The sequence below is a fragment of the Nerophis lumbriciformis genome, linkage group LG06, assembly GCF_033978685.3.
Source record: "Nerophis lumbriciformis linkage group LG06, RoL_Nlum_v2.1, whole genome shotgun sequence".
Classification (NCBI taxonomy): domain Eukaryota; kingdom Metazoa; phylum Chordata; class Actinopteri; order Syngnathiformes; family Syngnathidae; genus Nerophis; species Nerophis lumbriciformis.
The window spans coordinates 36,148,451-36,168,450 of NC_084553.2; the positions used below are offsets into that span (position 1 = coordinate 36,148,451).

A 20,000-nucleotide genomic window follows, 5' to 3' on the forward strand; every position below is an offset into this window, starting at 1 on the left:
GATTTAAAATATTAGGAAAAAAAAAAGTATACCATGCGTTGCACAATCACAATATAACAGTGTAAAAATAAACTGAATTTCACAGCATTTAACAGTGTTATTTTACAGTAAAATAATCACAATTTACTGTGACCTCACAAGAAATTACTGTCAAAATGGCATTGCTCTTACATGTCACATCATTTAGCTGTATTATTTTACAGTCAAGTATACTCTAACTTTATAAACAAATAATGTAAAAATAAATGGCATTACCCTTACATGTTACAGCATTTAACTATTATTTTAAAGTCAAGTACTATAACTTTACAAAAAAACTGTAAAAATTGCATTACCCTTATATGTTACAGCATTTAACTGTATTATTTTAAAGTAATACTATGACTTTACAAAACATACTGTAAAAATGGCATTACCCTTACATGCCACATCATTTAGCTCTATTATTTTACAGTCAAGTACTCTAACTTTATAAACAAATACTATAAAAATGGCATTACCCTTACATGTTACAGCATGTAACTGTATTATTTTAAAATCAAGTACTATAACTTTACAAACAAAACTGTAAAAATGGCATTACCCTTATATGTTACAGCATTTAACTGTATTATTTTAAAGTCATACTATAACTTTACAAAAAGTACTGTAAACATGGCATTACCCTTACATGTCACATCATTTAGCTGTATTATTTTAAAGTCATACTATAACTTTACAAAAAATACTGTAAAAATGGCATTACCCTTACATGCCACAGCATTTAATATTTTAAAGTCAGGTACTCTAACTTTACAAAAAAAAAAATACTGTAAAAATGGCATTACCCTTATATGTTACAGCGTTTAACTGTCTCATATACCAGTAAACTAATGTAACGTTACAACAAATGACTGTAAAAATGACAACACCCTTACATGTCACACAATTTCCCTTCACAGGAAAGTACTCTAAATGTTCCCGTGAAAGAAATGCAATTATGAGTCATTTAATTTCAATTTACAATGTCAATCAACATTGGTCTTACCTAAACCGAAATATTCCTTTATTATTCCAGAAAATACACAAAAGCATTAAAAGTGGCGTCAATGAGACACCAGTGTTGTATTGTGTGTAATTTACACATGCACAATTTGGTTTCATATTATGGATTTGGTGATGAATAAAAAAAATATATAAATGTCACATTTTTATTATTAATACATTTTACTCTGCACCTTGGAAATATTAAGGGGAAATAAACATCGTCATCAATTTTGATACAGAAGCTCTTGTGCATGTTCATAACTCAGATTTATTACAAACTTCCATAGCTGCAACAATTTGAAGTATGCCCATGATAAGGCTAATATGCGCGCGTGCGCGTGCCCATGCACTACCCAACAGGAGTTTGTGGTCTAATGTATATATGTGCAATAATGAGGGGGGGGGGGGGGGTTGCGCAGGGTCCTTTCTTGCAGTAATGCGCCGCATGGGTCTATACTAGATGCCGGGCCACCACCAGTCCGAGTGAGGAGAAACAAGGCAGCAAAAAGGAAAGAAAGCACCATGAATGTGCTCGTTTAGTTTACGGCTTGTTTGATGAAGGAGAATTGGCCAAAGTGTTGTTCCTCGCCGCGGGACCCTCACTGACAGTTTTGAGCAGCTCCTCTCAGCTCATTATCTCGCCGGCCCACTGAGGGCCCCCATTCAGGCAAAAGCCAGACCCTCTCTCTCTCTCTCTCTCTCTCTCTCTCTCTCTCTCTCTCTCTCTCTCTCTCTCTCTCTCTCTCTCTCTCTCTCTCTCTCTGGCAGGGTCGTTTGTCTCCTCATTGAAGGCCCAGTCCGGAATGCGATGGTTGTTAGGGAGCCCTCTTTCACCTCCAAAGTGTTTTATTGATGAGCTCTGACTTCTCCCACTTTTTCTCATGTCAAAGGAAGTCAAGTGTAGGCCTCCATGACTTCATTTCATCGTGGAAATCTCCCCTCCCCCTTCTTTTGGCTCAAACTTTGCCCCTTTTACGCACCCCCCCCTTTTTTTTGCAGCCCCCCATCTTTGAGGAGCGCCTCTGCATCCCACAAGCTGCAGCACACACGGGCGCTTTAGGGGTGCGCTGAGGTGTGCCCTAATAAGGCGGCCATTTACCCCGGCGCCGTGTTTTAGGGCAGCGTGTGGCCATGGCTACACACTCATTTGCTCCACTTTTATTTATACGCGTGCTATTTGCCTCACGTCAGGCCGCCGGAGTGACGTCGCCTTTGCCGCGCAAATGTGGCCATAAAAAGCAGCCGAGCTTGCCTGAAGGCTGCACTCTTTACGCACCGTGCCTCTTGTTGACAGGGGGGCGGGGGGATCCAAAAGAGTCAACAAAAGCACGTGGTGGAGATGTTTGTTGTTGGGAAGGGATGGCTGCTGTTAAGCATCATAAAAAAAAAAATCATCAATATTTAAAATATTTCATTCCAAATGCCAGTTTAAAAAAAAACTTTTTTAGCAAAGACCATTTTTTGCTCAATATTATTAATTCAGTAATGTCATTTTTGTTTTTAAAGTTGAATGACTCAAAGGCGTGACAGACCCCAAGTAGTATATACAAACAAAGAATATTACATAAATTAATGTAAAAATATTAAATGTATGCACAAACAAATAACTCAAGTCTCCACTTTTAAAAAAAATATTTTAGTTGTGTACGTCATTATGTTATTAAAGCGAGTTGTTTGCCATAAAAGTCATATTTTTGTGGGAATGCATGCAAAAATAACTTTTTATGTAGTATAATGCTTGCACAGGCCTGCTTAATAAAGAATATTACATGAATTAATGTAAAATATTAAATGTATCCACAAACAAATAACCCAAGTCTCCACTTTTAAAAAAAATAATTTAGTTGTGTACAATATGTAATTATGTTATTAAAGTAAGTTGTTTGCCATAAAAGTCATATTTTTGTGGGAATGCATGCAAAAATAACTTTTATGTCGTGTAATGCTTGCACAGGCCTGCTTAATAAAGAACATTACATGAATTCATGTAAAATATTAAATGTATCCACAAACAAATAACCCAAGTCTCCACTTTTAAAAAAAAAAAATTGAGTTGTGTACAATATGTAATTGTGTTATTAAAGTGAGTTGTTTGCCATAAAAGTCATATTTATGTGGGAATGCATGCAAAAATAACTTTTATGTAGTACAATGCTTGCACAGGCCTGCTTAATAAAGAATATTACATGAAATAATGTAAAATATTCAATGTATCCACAAACAAATAACCCAAGTCTCCACTTTTAAAAAAAATAATTTAGTTGTGTACAATATGTAATGATGTTATTAAAGTGAGTTGTTTGCCATAAAAGTCATATTTATGTGGGAATGCATGCAAAAATAACTTTTATTTAGTAAAAGGCTTGCACATGCCTGCTAAAAAAAAAAAGACTATTACATGAATTAATGTAAAATAGTAAATGTATACACAAACAAATAACCCAAGTCTCCACTTTAAAAAAATAATATTTTAGTTGTGTACAATATGTCGTAATGTTATTAAAGCGAGTTGTTTGCCATAAAAGTCATATTTATGTGGGAATGCATGCAAAAATAACTTTTATTTAGTAAAAGGCTTGCACATGCCTGCTAAAAAAAAAGGCTATTACATGAATTAAGGTAAAATAGTAAATGTATACACAAACAAATAACCCAAGTCTCCACTTTAAAAAAATAATATTTTAGTTGTGTACAATATGTCATAATGTTATTAAAGCGAGTTGCTTGCCATAAAAGTCATATTTATGTGGGAATGCATGCAAAAATAACTTTTATGTAGTAAAAGGCTTGCACATGCCTGCTAAAAAAAAGACCATTACATGAATTAATGTAAAATAGTAAATGTATACACAAACAAATAACCCAAGTCTCCACTTTAAAAAAATAATATTTTAGTTGTGTACAATATGTCATTATGTTATTAAAGTGAGTTGTTTGCCATAAAAGTCAATTTATGTGGGAATGCATGCAACAATAACGTTTATGTAGTAAAAGGCTTGCACATGCCTGCTAAAAAAAACTATTACATGAATTAATGTAAAATAGTAAATGTATACACAAACAAATAACCCAAGTCTCCACTTTAAAAAAAATAATATTTTAGTTGTGTACAATATGTCATTATGTTATTAAAGCGAGTTGTTTGCCATAAAAGTCATATTTATGTGGGAATGCATGCAAAAATAACTTTTATGTAGTATAAAACTTGCATAGGCCTGCCATCAACAGCCCATAATGCTTGTCAGTTATGCACACCACTCGGCTGCAGCCACGTGTGTGCAACTTCCTGTTATGTTTACAAATTAAAAGAACAAAACTAAATTAATCACATACAAGTAGTTTTTTTTTTTACTTTAAATGCCATCGGAAATGTTGTGATCTTTAATGTTTTCATGTGTTTTACTTTATTTTTGTGGACTTTTTCCATCTGCACTGCAACTACAGAATTTCCCCATTGTGGGATAAATCAAGTCCATCCTATCTTAATAAGTGCGTTTACTGTGAAATATAGTGCGGACTGTATGATTACAGTACATGTGAAATAACAGTTACTGGCCGTGAAATATAAAGGCATGGTCATTTCTCCAGCAATATACAGTCAGTTTGGATTACAGCATTTTATGTTTACCGTGTTTATATTCTGGGGAATATTATTTAAATTGTGGGACATGTTCTGCTATAGCTTCTGGACAAGTCGCTAAATGTTTGATGACGCGTGTGTCCTCTTATTTTTTCCAGCATTACACTTCAATACACTGTAAAAAAATATATTGTCAATTTACAATAACATTTACAGTAGTTTTACTGCAAAGTTAAATTATGTGACATGTACAATTTTTTTTTACAGCAGTTTGTTAAGGTTACAATATTTTCTCCCGTGCAATGTTAAATGTTGTGAAATCATTACTTTGAAGGCTCGACCTGACACTCGCAAATCTTTATTATTATTATTGTCCAGCAATATTGCAGCATCACACACTACACTTCTGCACCAGCCTGATTAGTGGGGCTTGGACACATAGGGGGTGTGTTGGGGGGTTCGTGGGGGGACTATCTCGCCCCCCGTCTTTTTCTCTTTCGCTGTGACTCGGCCCAGTTTTCCCGCTTTTGGCTGTGCATGCATGGCGCAGGCGGAGGGGGGGTTGGATGGGGGTGTTTATATGGGGGTTGCTGGGGGGGTGATGATGACAGAGGTCGGGTCGCGCTAATGGGCCAGTGAAGAGCGGCGGAGCACATACATTAATACACTTGTTCTTCCCTTCTCCAATCAGCATAGGTGTGTTCATTCTTTCTCTTCTTATACACCCACCTCCTCCTCCTCCTCCTCTCTCTCTCTCTCTCTCTCTCTCTCTCTCTCTCTCTCTCTCTCTCTCTCTCTCTCTCTCTCTCTCTCTCTCTCTCTCTCTCTCTCTTGCCCACTCTCTCATTCGCTCTCTCCCACGCCAGCGCACATCCACGCCAAACTCGCTGCGTCCTGACATCTGAGTTCACTGTCAATCTCTGTCTCCTTCGCAGGGATATCCCCTCCGTCTCCCTCTCCACTCCAGCACCCTTTTGGAAACTATTTTTATTTTTTTATTACCCAGCCCCACTTTTTCTTCACTTCCACGAGGGGACACCGGCTAACCATCGTGGGTATATTTCCCCCCTGTTTTTTTTGTTTTTTTTATGTTCTTCCTGTGTGTGGGCCGCGGACAAACAGGCAACACAGTGTGGTTTTGACACCGACGCAGGATGCCCCAAAAAGGTAAAAGTCTTCCATTACAATATTTGTTAACATTATATCATCTGCTATTTCTGGGTTTAATTTGATGCAGCAAATTAGGTATAAAAAAGAATCTAATATTTTCTTAAACTAATTTTATGTGCTTCATTTTGCCTAAAGAATAAAGCATTTAGGCGTAATGACTCGTTGAGCAAAGGCGTCAGATTGATTCATGCCGACCACTCAGCAAAAAAAAAAACTTATTGCAGAAGAAGAGGGAGGAGCACTGCTAATAAATTAATGTGGTATATTTACAGATATATGCAGCATGGACACAAATAACATTTTAATAAGTGTGAGTTCAGTTTGAAAATTCTTGGAAAATACCAGCCTCATATGCATAAACAATAATAGCAGTACAAGCAGCAAACTCCAATAATAAATACACATTCTTAATTAAATTAGTGGCTTTTCCAATTGTAATAGACCGGCCTGCAAAAATGTAGTGTAATAGTTGCAAAAACAACAGAAAAGAAAGCAATGAGCAGTGAGGCCTGCATGCATGCACTCTTTTGCTGTTTGTTGCGTGAATAAGCATATTGAATTAAGACATTGTTGTTCCGGATTATAAAGCAAAAGAAATGCAGATTAGATGCTATAGTTAACCCCGCGAACAACAACGTTGAGCTTTCGACCTTCAATAAATGATTAACCACGTGCACCATACACAAGCTGCTTTAAATGGTGCTTTTATTTATTTGCTGTAAAATGCATGGTTTATTTTTTATTTTTTTACACATATTTTTTAAATAATTATAGCAGGTTTTAAACATGAGAGACGAGTGTGTGATGGAATTTTCAATGTGCATTTAATGAGCGTGCAAAACAGCAGCACGAGCAAGTGCACACTTTCCATGCCCGAAACACAATTAGGACACAACACAACTCTAACATGAAAAAAGTTTTCCCACACTGGCCCCCTTTCGATTCCCCCCCTTATCTGTTCCTCAATTGAAAAGCTTCTTTTAATGCATTTGTCTTTTCCAATTGAGCGCCCTACTGAGCTCTTGTGTCTTTACAACCACAGCACCAAACAACCACCGAATGTTTAACAGCAAGAAATAATTCTGTTTCTCCTATAAATAAATGAAAATACATGCAAAACAAAAAAACAGCATTCACTCACACACACACAGTTGCTGCACCCGGGTCACGGTCGCGTGTGTGTGTGTGTGAGAGAGAGAGAATGTGTGTGTGAATGGTCCCGAAGGGGGTGGGATGCATGCCTCCGGCTCTTTGTATTAATGTGAACTTGTTGGTGTGTTTCGTGGGGACGCTGTGCGTGTTTTTAGCCGCCCTGGTATGAGGTGGCCTTAAAGGAGCAATACATATTTTTTAGGGGTTAAATAAAGTTATGAAAAACTTTAAAAAAATAATTAGAATAATTGAGTAGCCACCATTGGCTGTGCTAATGTCTTGTTTTGCTCTGTCCTATAGGGAGGCATTAAGTAGTGCAAACGGCAGATGATTGACTAAATTGTAATAAGAGTGGACAGTCAACTCTGTTTCCAGGCAAGTTTAATATACAAAAACATGCAACACAAAAAAGGATGCTGAACTACACCAAATGTATTCCTAAAATAATATTAATGAGGAAAGAGATGACAATTTGCAAATAAAAAAATGAGAAAATAAAAATAATTGTAAATTGAAGTTAACCTGTTTTATTATCTTCCCTTGTGATGCTTAGAATACCACAGCCAAGCCACGTGGGAGTCTGGCGTAGCCTCAATGATGCAAAACAGTAAGTTTTCTATTTATTATTATTTCATGCTGTGACATTTTTAATTGTGAGTGCATGGACGCAACACCTCTGACATTATTGCCTTAAAAAGGAGGTGAAAGTGTATTATTTGCATGATTGACATGGGGGACGTGTGTTGTTGCTCATTGCTGTCAATTTATTTTTGTGGTTATGTTATTATTGAACAAGTTAATCATACCAGAGGATGAAAAAATGGGGATGGGAGATATTATTTTTTTCTGCCTGGGTTGCTATGGAATAATTGCACAGGCGCCTGCATACAAGATAGGCCTGCATGAAACATGAGGGTAGGGAAATAATGTTTTTCATGCAAATGAGTGCATTATTTATAGAAAACAAACACACACACACATACATGGCTAGACCGGAAGTTGGGCTGAATTCTGTCTTTCCTGGTGCAAAAAGACACAAAGAAAGTTAAACATGAACGTTTTCTCTCTTGCTGCTGGACAAGAGGTGTATGACATCTGTGATGAAGGTGTGTGCATTGATTTTATTACATTCCATATGTGCAAAAAAAAAAGAAGTGGTTTTTGATGTGTGCAAAGTGGGTAAATATACTGTCTTTTCACGCAAGGGGTTGTCCAAGTGGGGTCACGGTCGTCTTTTGTACTAATAAGTCCTATGGGTGCGTCCAAAATGACACCATATGTTTTGGCGCGTAATCAGCGCCAGCGGGCGAGATGGACTCTATGAAGGCCACTTGAGGGAATTGAGCCATGATTAAGACTCATACGTGACAGCTTTTATCGATCATTCATTTCAAAATATGATGGTCATAAATCAGAGGCGACGGAGCAGCAGCAGCAAGGTTTTAGCGCGCGCGAAGCCAATTTGGGCCATTAATTCCACGTAATCCTGGAATTAGCAAGGAGCAGGGAGGGATGATAGTGGATTTAGCATCAATCACATCCACGCAAGATGGAAGATTGTTATTACGCACAAGAAAAAGGGGGCCTTCTTTGGATCAGATTGAGCGCACACAATTTGTTGTCAAATACAAACAAGGATGCGAAGAGGAGGAGGAGGAGGAGGAGGGGGGGGGGGACACTACATGTCACTTTTAATATGTTAAGAATCTAAGCGCGCCCTCGTTTCTGTGACCGCGCGTAGCCCTCCCCCCCAGGCCACCTTAAAACCAACCCCCTCCTTTCTCTCTTCCTCCGAGGGGTAAACGAGTAGCGTCCAATTTGGCCTGAGTGATATCCAAATGCAGGCAGAAAGGCTCGTTTTTTATCCTGCTACTATTTGTCGTGACGATGCGATTCGGCCGCGCTGGAGCCGTGTCACAAAGTGACGTGTCTGCCACAAAGTGCTCCCACTGATCTTTTCAATTAGCCTGCTCGTGCATGATCCGAGGCGACTTCCGCCCATTCCCAGAAATTAAGCTCAAAGTTGACGTGCGGCGAGCTTTATTTTAAAGACAAATGTCAGCCAGGCTCATCATATTTGCTTCCCCCCCTCGTCTATATTCGGAGCTTATTTATTGCTAAGGAGCGCGGGCTGCGGGAGTCAATGTAGCGGCGGGCAGCGCAGGGGAAGCAGCAAAAGGGCGCAGGGACGCGCGGCGTGCAGGGGCGCTCGTACTTCAGGTTTGCAGGCTGCGGATATCTACTTTAACACCAGTTACCTCTCTTTTTACAGAAATAAATGCATTTAATGCTTTTTTAAAGATGCTTTCACGTGTGCGTAAAATGCGCACGTGGTTGGACTGGTAGCTAATTTAACATTTAATTCTTGCGTTATAAGGATGCAATTGCCCTTTTAGCACCGAAACAAGTGCAGGAATGTTTGTATGCATGTTTTTTATTTTTTGTTTTTTTGCAGATTTATCCTGCACGTGCATTACAATTTTACGGGCTTAGTTTAGCTTTTTTTTTTTTTTTTTTTTTCCCACGGGGGTTATGAATGATGACCCTTGTTCCGTCTGCCCACGCAGGTCACAGCGGCGTCAACCAGCTCGGCGGCGTGTTCGTCAACGGTAGACCGCTGCCAGATTCCACCCGGCAGAAAATAGTAGAACTCGCCCACAGCGGTGCTCGACCCTGCGACATCTCACGGATACTACAGGTGACCACCGCGCGGCTATTTATTATTATTTTTAATTCATATTTGTATGTTTTTTTTTTTCTCTAAATATGTGATGTATAGCCACAGAGAAGCTTGAATGAATGCAGGCAGTGCGCAACGGGATTGCGCGTAAATATATTTGTAATATTTGGACACGTGGAGACAGGAGGGAAAAAACGATGCCTGCTCTAATAATAATAATAATAATAATAATAATAATAATAATAATAATAATAATAGCAATAATACAAATAATAATAAAAATAATAGTAATAATAAATCAAAATAGCTCTATTGTAGCAAATGCCTAATTTACCATTCAAGGCATATTTTCTGTGTTTATAGACCCATGATGAAGTCCAAGTGGTGGACAGTGAAAAGGTGATACTTGAACGCCATCACAAGACATTCCACGGATAGTCCTAAATAATGGATGTGAATTGTGTTCTTTTGCTCTCCATCCAGGTGTCCAACGGCTGCGTGAGCAAGATCTTGGGCCGCTACTATGAGACGGGATCCATAAGACCGCGGGCCATCGGCGGCAGCAAGCCGAGGGTCGCCACGCCGGAGGTGGTCGCCAAGATCGCGCAATACAAGCGGGAGTGTCCGTCGATCTTCGCCTGGGAGATCCGCGACCGGCTTTTATCGGAGGGCATCTGCACCAACGACAACATACCCAGTGTAAGTTGAAGCACGCCTGATTGCATTTGAGCCATTTTGCGCGTTTACGCGTGCAGGACGCATCCAACCGTTCGCGCTTATCAACGCAAATTGCGCGCGCACGCGTGCACCATCGAGCCAATTTTTTCTCGGGTTTCATTGCACGGCTGCACGCTTTCCCCGCTCATACATGCGCCATGTTGGGTCCCCTTCAGGTGTCATCGATAAACAGAGTTCTGCGCAACCTGGCGAGCGAGAAGCAACAGATGGGCGCAGATGGCATGTATGACAAGCTGAGGATGCTCAACGGTCAGACAGGAAGTTGGGGGACCCGGCCAGGCTGGTACCCCGGAACATCAGTGCCCGGCCAGCCCAATCCAGGTGAGCCTCGTCATCATCATCATCATCATCATCATCCTCTCTGCTGCACGTGTGCAAAACAATTATTGAGGCCTCGCAACGCGGTGCGCACGGCCGCGGATGTAGACATGCGTGACAGCGGGGCCCGTTCTCCCACTCAAGAGGTGTGGCGCGCGCACAAAGGAATGTTTCCGTCCACACGCAATGATGGCTGATGGGAAACACTCCCACTTTCCACGCAACCTGTAATTGCTCATTAGCAGAGGAGGCCTTTGTCTCTGTCTTTGTGCGTGTACGTGCGTGCAAGCGTGAGTGTGTGTGTGTGTGTGGGTGTGTGTGTGCAGATCACTTGAAGGCCCAGCAGCACTTAACTGAAGCAGGCCTTGAAATGTAAACTAAAAAAATTGCTTTTGTGTATTCAAAAGTATTTAAGAATAAATACAAATAATAACGTGCGTAATTGTTTTATCAGGATTTTAGCATGTGGTGGCAGACATTAATTAATATGCATTAAAGTGTAAATTATTACTATATTCATATACCATCATCATTATTATTAATACCACTGTTTTAAATAAATACTATATGATTAATATGGTACAAATAATTATATTTATAATTCAACTTGTTTGTTTTTTAATGTAATTAAATTATTCAAGACTTTTAAGTAATAATAATAATCAATCCATTCATCTTGTAGTTTTATAATAATAATAATAATAATAATTACTATTATTATAGAACTACAAGAATAAAATCGAATATTCAATTTTCTATGAATTTTTACTCTGATTTATACATTGTGATTATTAATAATAACAATTACAGGCCGAAAAGCATGACCAAAAGGCCGCCTGTTGGATTTCCTAAAAGAAAATATTCATAAGCTAAGTAAATAACCCACCCTCTCGGGTGAGGTGCCCCTGAGCAAGGCACACAAACTCTTCCTTAATTAATTGATTTAAAGCCGAACAAAAATACTGTCGCAATAATAAGTAGCTTCATAGAATAACTTTTATCATGATAACATGAAGTTATTACCACCATGCATGATAATAATAACAGTGAAATACTAATATTATTTGAACATAAAATTATAAGTATTTTTATTTTTTTAAATTTAGAATACAGTTTAGTTTAAAACGAGACGATATAGCTTAACATAGTAACAATATAATATGTGCAGCTAATGTGCAAAGTTAATTTAAAATAATAATAATAATAATGATAATGATAACAACACTGTAATTCAGTGCTGAGTTAGAATACAGAAAAAAAAGCAAATTTTCATCCTATAAACGAATAAAAACTATTTCATGTTATGGCTCTAAATCCCGTCTCTAGGATTTAGTCTCTCACTTTCTCTTTCACTTTTAAGCGGTTTCTCAAGAGTGTTTTGATCCGGTCTCAGCGGCTGAAAGGTGCCGCAATTGGTTCGCCATCTTTTTTTTCCCTCTCTCTCTCTCTTTCTTTCTCATTTTTTATGCTGCTTTTCCGCCTGACTGGCTGACACAACTTGATACTAAAGAATGAGTTTATTTCCCAGAAAACAAATCCCGGCAGAGGTCTGCCGCGGGATAATGGCGGCGCAGTCACCCTCCTTTTTGTGGATTATCTCCTACCATGGCATACAAAAGTTGTCTTATTTGATTGGATTCCACGCGCAAAGTGGGGTTGTGTCGGGAAATTGCGCGTGCACGCACGGACTTTCTGATGATGTCCAACAAGTGGACGTGCAGACATTATGGTCGATAAGCCTTTTTTTTTAAGAGGAGGTGGTGTTAGGATGGGGGGGTGTGAATAGATTGGCCTTATTTAGGAGTTGTTTGGGTGGGGGGGCTCGCATGCTCTCTCCTCACTCATTTGTTTCCAATTGAGGACAGCAATCCTGAGTGGCGTGGACGTGATTAATGATGCTAGTGGATAAGGGTTAACACACTGGACTCAAAGCTCTGTTGACCGGCCTCCTCTTGGACACAATGCCAAAAAAAGAGTGTGGCCTGTGCAGCTCCAGTGGGAGAGGATCCTTTTGTGTGGGGCATACACCCCCCTCCCACCACCACACATATATTCCACCCACCATGCATGCTCGTCCCCATGCCTGTGTCCACAGTTTAATGGTTTCCCTTTACCCCTGAAGCCATTGTATCAGCCTGAAAAGCCTCCTCTGCTATTGAAAATAAAGTTGGTGGTCACCTCAATGGTTTTATACTGACGCCCATATGGGGACCATTGATGCTTCTGGGGTGGTGGGGGGTGTTGCAAGTGAGTTTGGGCTTTTAATGCGTGTCTCTGAAAAGAGGCTGGACTTTTTCTTGTCTGCTTTTGACAACACGCAGCATTGTTGCACTGTTGAGTTCCCACAATATTTGATAAATAAGAGAAATAATCTGATACAGGGTCAAACTTCCGCCATCGGGACACTTTTAAGCGCTGATTTTTTTGTAGTCACTATTTTTGTTTGTTCTTACATGTAAAAAGAAGTTATGTTAGAGTGTAAAAACTCATGGCCAATTTCCCAATTGGATTTGATTCTAAATCAGTTAAAACGATTCGATTCACACCTTAATATTGAAAGCGTGTCAAATTGTTTTCTCTTCATCATAAATAACTTGGGAAAGTTTCAACTTCATCCAAAGTTCTCAAAAGTGCAAGTTGGATATAAGAAAATAATTGAAGGTGAAAGCATGCTTGTGTTGCAACATTCCATCACTGCAAATTCAGATAGTGTTTCTTCAAAGGCAAACTATTTAAACAGTAAATACTAAGAGTGCTTAAAAAATCGATTCACATCCAAAATGTAATTTTTATTAATTCCGATATGAATTGATTAAAAATTTTCCAGAATTTATGAAAAAAAGAGTTTTTTTCTAAAGACAACATTTTTTTATTAAAAACATTAAACAACTAGTATTGCTATTATTATCATTATTATCATTGATATGTATACTTATATAAGTGTTGTATTTGTGTGTCTTCTCAATTACGTTGTAAATGTCTACACCAAGTATTGTAAAGCTGTGGTTAGGTTGGAGTTGTTCCATTGTATTTTATTAGACTGATAAACATTCTGTGATTTTTGTAAATAACATTTTAAGATACATTTGAAAAAATACATTTTTGAGGCCAACACTGGGTGTATAAATCATACGTCAGCAGGTTTTATTATCATTTATATACCAGATATTATACTACAAGAATCATGTTGAATCAAAAATCCATTCCGAATCGAATCAGGAGGTGTCCACATATTTCCACTATATCTTCCAGTGGAGTGGTTCTCAAACTTTCTTCACCAAGTACCACCTGAGAAAAAACTTGGTTCTCCAAGTACCACCATAATGACCGACGTTAAAATACAGTAGCGTAGTAGGCCTTAGTATGTATTGAAAACAATGCAGAAGTTTTATTTAACAAGTATATTTAATATTTTTGGCCACTGTAAAATTACACACAATTTGAACAGTAACACTGTGTTTGATTATAGAAAATACAAATCTGTACATTATTTAGTGATTCTTTGGCGTACCACGAGATGGTGCCAAATTGAGAATCACTGCTCTGGTAAATATGTAAGTTATTTTTCTGGGAGTCTTATTTCGTTAGCACAGCCAGACAGGATGTAATGCACAGCAATTTTATTGTGAAGGCCGGACGTGTGCACATGTTTTTTGTCGCACTTGACAATGCTCTGTGGAAGATGAAGATGTAAACAAAAGTACGTCTGCCATCCTTTATTCAGGGTTGATCTTAAGACTCTCAGTTACAAGTATAATCATATAGGAATGATATGTTGCAAGATCATAACGTTGTGTGGTAGTACCGCTGCTAATTATTGATAGTATGTCGTGTAAATCGATATTGCTAAAAAATGAAAAGATATCGATCAATAACTAACAAAAATTATAATCATCATCAGGGGCTTATTTGATACATTTTGTACATTAAAGATGTTAAAACCAATTTAAATCTACATCACAATATGCTACACTATTACAAAAAAATATAAATAAATAAATGATAAATGGGTTGTACTTGTATAGCGCTTTTCTACCTTCAAGGTACTCAAAGCGCTTTGACACTACTTCCACATTTACCCATTCACACACACATTCACACATTGATGGAGGGAGCTGCCATGCAAGGCGCTAACCAGCACCCATCAGGAGCAAGGGTGAAGTGTCTTGCTCAGGACACAACGGACATGACGAGGTTGGTACTAGGTGGGGATTGAACCAGGGACCCTCGGGTCGCGCACGGCCATTCTTCCACTGCGCCACGCCGTCCCTATATAGGTGACAAATCAAATGTGTTGTACCTTATTATTTATGAAATAATTTAATTTTCAAATCTTGTAAAGGGCCTACAACAAACTAACTGCAGGCTGACACCCCTGCCCTAACCATACACTGTAAAAACATTACCAGGATTTCACAGCATTAAACAGTATTTTTAAAAGTAGACTGCTATAATAAATATTTACTGTAATATTACAACAAATAACTGCAAACAAATACAATCTACATTCCAGAGTCCTTAACTGTTATTTACCAGTAAATTACTGTAGATGTGACTGTGAAGTAATGCAATTGTTAGCCCGCAAGTTGCTGTGAATTTTCAATGACAATGGAGCCAAGATGATGTAAACGTGTGCTTGAAGCCGATATCTAAGACAATAAAAGCTTGATACACAACAATAAAATCCTATCTTCAAGGATAACATTGACAATAAAACAAAAGCATGTTTAAAATGATGATTATAAGTTATTAGTACACAGATGAGGGCAATAATCAAAGATGCTAATAACAGAAAAATCAAAACCCACTTTATTTATAGAGCACATTAACAAACTGTTTCCAAAGTGCAGCACATTATCAAACAATATAAAAGTAAATAAAATGAAGGAATTTAAAAAACAATTGATATAATAATAACATAAGTTACAAAATTGAAAAATAAGACAGATGATTACACGAATCTTGCCAAAAATTGTATTACCGATATTCTTAGTAATGGCTCTAAATCAGTGGTTATTAACCTTGTTGGAGGTACCGAACCCCACCAGTTTCATATGCGCATTCACCGAACCCTTCTTTAGTGAAAAATAAATGTTTTATTTTTTTTCAAATTCAAGACAAAGTTATATGTTTTTAGTAACACTTTAGTATGGGGAACATATTCTAAGTAACAAAAACTTAATTTAGAGTTATTTGGACACTAGAGGAACATATTCTAAGTAAAGACTTAATTTAGAGTTATTTGGTTAGGGTTAGGGTCAGGGTTAGAGGGTTAGGGTTATAATAAGGCCATGCCGAATAAGGCATTAATAAGTACTTAATAATGACTAGTTAAGAGCCAATATGTTACTAATTTGCATGTTATTATGCAACTAATTAATGGTGAATATGTTCCCCATACTAAAGTGTTACCATGTTTTTTTACTGGTGCACAAAATGAACCGTGCATGAACATCACCTTGTTCAAACAACAAAACCAACTCAGTGCATAAACTCACAACCAATTACACACCTGCAAATCAGTCAGCAGTTGCCGGATCCGTAATACGCCGATAGGGAGAAGTTTGTATTTACACGATGAGTTGGGTGTGTTTTGACGTCCGAACCCTTGAGGCCGACTCACCGAACCCCTAGGGTTCGATCGAACCCAGGTTAAGAACCACTGCTCTAAATGCTGTAATTACAATTATACTATATACGTATATATATATATATATATATATATATATATATATATATATATATATATATATATATATATATATATATATAGGTATGTATATATATATATATATATATATATATATATATATATATATATATATGTATATATATATATATATATATATATATATATATATATATATATATATATATATATATATATATATATATATATATATATATATATATATGTCATGACTTGGTCCTGGGGTTTAGTTTTTCTCGAAGGCAATGGAAAGTTGGCTCAGGCGAGACGGGAATGAAGATACATTTTTATTTAAACACTATAAATACAAAACAAGGAAGTAAACAAAAGGCGCGCACAATGGCGGAGAACAAACTATGAAACCAAAGACTTGCACAAAGGCAAAAACAATGAACAACAAAAAACACTAACTGTGGCAATAATAAACAAAACTTACTTGGCATGGACAAAAAGGAGCAGCTTGAACGATGGACATGAAAAAAGAGTCAGAAATGTGCAGAGCATAAATGTGGGGATGTCACCAGACGACAAACTGAAAACAATGAACTTAAATACTATAGACATGATTAACGAAAACAGGTGCGTGACTCAAAACGTGAAACAGGTGCGTGACGTGACAGGTGAAAACTAATGGTTGCTATGGTGACAAAACAAAAGTGCACAAAAAGTCCGAACTTGACCAAAACAAAAACATGATCACACAGACATGACAATATATATATATATAGCGGTATACATATATACATATATATATATATATATATATATATATATATATATATATATATATATATATATATATATATATATATATATATATATATATATATATATACATATTTATATATATACTGTATATATAGCGGTAGAAAATGTGTATATATATATATATATATATATATATATATATATATATATATATATATACTGTATGCCTATTTACAATATTACTAATAATAGGTATTGTTTATGAGCCAAACACATTTTTTTAATGCAGCAGGTACTCTTAGGGTGCTGTTGAAATGGTACAAATGTGTACTTCATGTCACCTTGAACACTTTTTTAAATGTATTAAGATATATTTATGGCATCTTAAAGACCAATTTTGTACTTTTTTAAAGAGCATTCTTTAAAAAAAAACTATTCTTTTCTTTAAACCTTTATTTTGAGGGTGCATGGGGCGAAAAAGCCAAATAAAAAGCAAAATGCAGAGATACTGGTTGAACAGAGTTGTTATCAGATTTACAGTACGTACAGTACATTCGTGCCTGACAAGTGTTGGCCAGGAAAGTCTGTTGAAACAAAAAGTAAAGCACCAAGTTGTGTTATGTGATGGCAGGTCAAAGTTTTGTGTGATTCTACAGCAAAAAGACAAAAAAAAAGAGAACAATTCTTTTAATGTTTGTCAAATTGAACTGTTGTCATCAAGTACATACATGCTGATGTTTTAAATGACACCATAGCTGACTTGAGTTGTAAAAAAGTGTGCAAAAGCCAAAGGAAAAGCCAACATGGATTCTTTAATAATAATAATAATAATAACTGGGATTTATATAGCGCTTTTCTAAGTACCCAAAGTCGCTTTACATGTAGAACCCATCGATCATTCACACCTGGTGGTGGTAAGCTACTTTCATAGCCACAGCTGCCCTGGGGTAGACTGACGGAAGCGTGGCTGCAATTTGCGCCAACGGCCCCTCCGACCACCACCTATCATTCATCATTCAATTCACCGGTGTGAGTGGCACCGGGGGCAAAGGGTGAAGTGTCCCGCCCAAGGACACAACGGCAGCGATTTTTGGATGGTAAGAGGCGGGGAGCGAACCTGCAACCCTCAGGTTTCTGGCACGGTTGCTCTACCCACTACGCCATGCCGCCCCAATGTTCCTTGATGGTGTGAAAAGTCTCACCGTTTGTTGCTTAACGTGATCTTTTATGGGACTTTACAGTGTATATTTTTTTACAAAAAGCCAAAAGAAAGTCTTAAGTCATAAGTCTTTTTTTTGCTCTAAGTTTTGGGAACATTTTTAAAAAGTCAAAGAAAAAGCATAAACACACACCCTTTTTAGCTTTTGAGTCTCACAGTCTTGTGCAAATGTTGTTGTTCTATTGTAGTTTTAAAGCACTTTTTTGTCCTTATCATAATTCCCCCGTACAAAGTCACAACAGTCGCTTATGCCCCTTGGCCTGGCAGTCTGGTGTCGACATAAGCGGATGTCAACATAACCGAAACCAGCCTATCCTGGCACATTTACCTAGGATTCATAGTTAGGATTTTTGAACCTCGGGCAGGTTGTTGAAATTGTTTTCTTCCCTGTTTGCATATTTTACTTTGATTGTTCTGTTTTAAAATATTTTATTCTCGACACCAGTGGTCCTCAAACTACCACCTCAGAAAACACTTGGCTCTCCAAGTACCGCCATAATGACCAACATTAAAATGCAGTAGCATAGCAGGCATAAGTATTCATTAAAAACGACGCAAAGCTTTTATTAAACAAGTATATTTCATATTTGTGGCCACTGTAATGTTGAACGCAGTTTGAACAGTAACTCTGTGTTTGAATGTTTAAGTTTGAGAATCACTGCAGCTGTTGTGATAATTTTGTCAAATGTCTTTACGAGAGTGACGATAAAAAATCTGACCAAAAAAAATGTCATCGGTGCATCTTGTTGCTGTGGTAGAATGCAGGTTGTAGCACCCCACTTTTATTTTGAAGCTTACTTTGCACTGAACAGGAAGCCACTGTGTGCATGTTGCAAAGCTGTGCTTTGTTGCTGATGTCTTTTCATGAAAATGATGACAAACTGACAGATTTTTCAGAGCAATGACCAAATTGTATGTCAACAAAAGTGGTCGACAATGTATGTTGACGTCAACTTTAGCAGGCTGTTTTTTAATAGACTCGACGAGTTGTTCCTCACGGCCTGTCAACATAAGCGGCTGACCTTGCATATTGTGTGACTTAAAGGTGTACAGTCACTAATACAATATAATAACTAGTGCTGTCAAACAATTTAATCCGAGTAATGGTGCCTTTTAGTTTGGAATGATCATGATGAATCATAGTCTAAAGTACCATCAGGATGTGTTTTGAAGTGACATTTGCCAGCAAGCACACCAGTCGGATGCATTGACCCGATCACTGCGTGACTAATCGGTGTTTATGCGGGATTAATGCGATCATTTTGTGTGATTAAAGCGCTGCAGTCCTAATAATAACAACACACAATTTGTTTGTTTGGTCCTCAGACGGCTGCCAGCCACAAGACGGCGCAGGAGAGAACACAAATTCCATCAGTTCAAACGGCGAGGACTCCGAGGAGACTCAGATGCGCTTACAGCTCAAAAGGAAGCTGCAGAGAAACCGCACTTCTTTCACGCAGGAGCAGATCGAGGCACTGGAAAAAGGTGAGAGCTCATGTGTGTGTTTTGTTTATCAATATGAGGACTTTCTCATCAAATGCTTCAATTTATACAAACGTCATCCACTGAGGGCCGCACACTGAAAAATTTAAGCGTGCGGGGGCCATTTTCATATTTTACATTTTTAAAAGCAGTTTTAATTTTTTTTTACCTTTAGGGCTCCCCTCAAGTTTGGTGCCGGGGACCCGGAAAAGGTCTC

General features: G+C 37.7%; 1 protein-coding gene across 6 annotated transcripts in view; it reads left to right on the top strand.

Annotated features, from left to right (window-relative positions):
* The window catches only part of pax6b (paired box 6b), a 31,302-nt gene that overhangs the window by 2,237 nt on the left and 9,065 nt on the right, over nt 1-20,000 (top strand). The window contains exons 2-10 of one of the 6 annotated variants that reach the window (XM_072913368.1): nt 5,542-5,773; nt 7,229-7,303; nt 7,482-7,535; nt 8,011-8,034; nt 9,496-9,626; nt 9,972-10,007; nt 10,092-10,307; nt 10,502-10,667; nt 19,628-19,786. In XM_072913368.1, the coding sequence (XP_072769469.1) occupies nt 7,523-7,535; nt 8,011-8,034; nt 9,496-9,626; nt 9,972-10,007; nt 10,092-10,307; nt 10,502-10,667; nt 19,628-19,786 (745 nt within the window). In that variant the 5' untranslated portion in view covers nt 5,542-5,773; nt 7,229-7,303; nt 7,482-7,522. The remainder of the gene's footprint in view (nt 1-5,541; nt 5,774-7,228; nt 7,304-7,481; nt 7,536-8,010; nt 8,035-9,495; nt 9,627-9,971; nt 10,008-10,091; nt 10,308-10,501; nt 10,668-19,627; nt 19,787-20,000) is intronic. The other 5 variants (XM_061964236.2, XM_061964231.1, XM_072913367.1 and 2 more) reach the window with 5 other exon arrangements.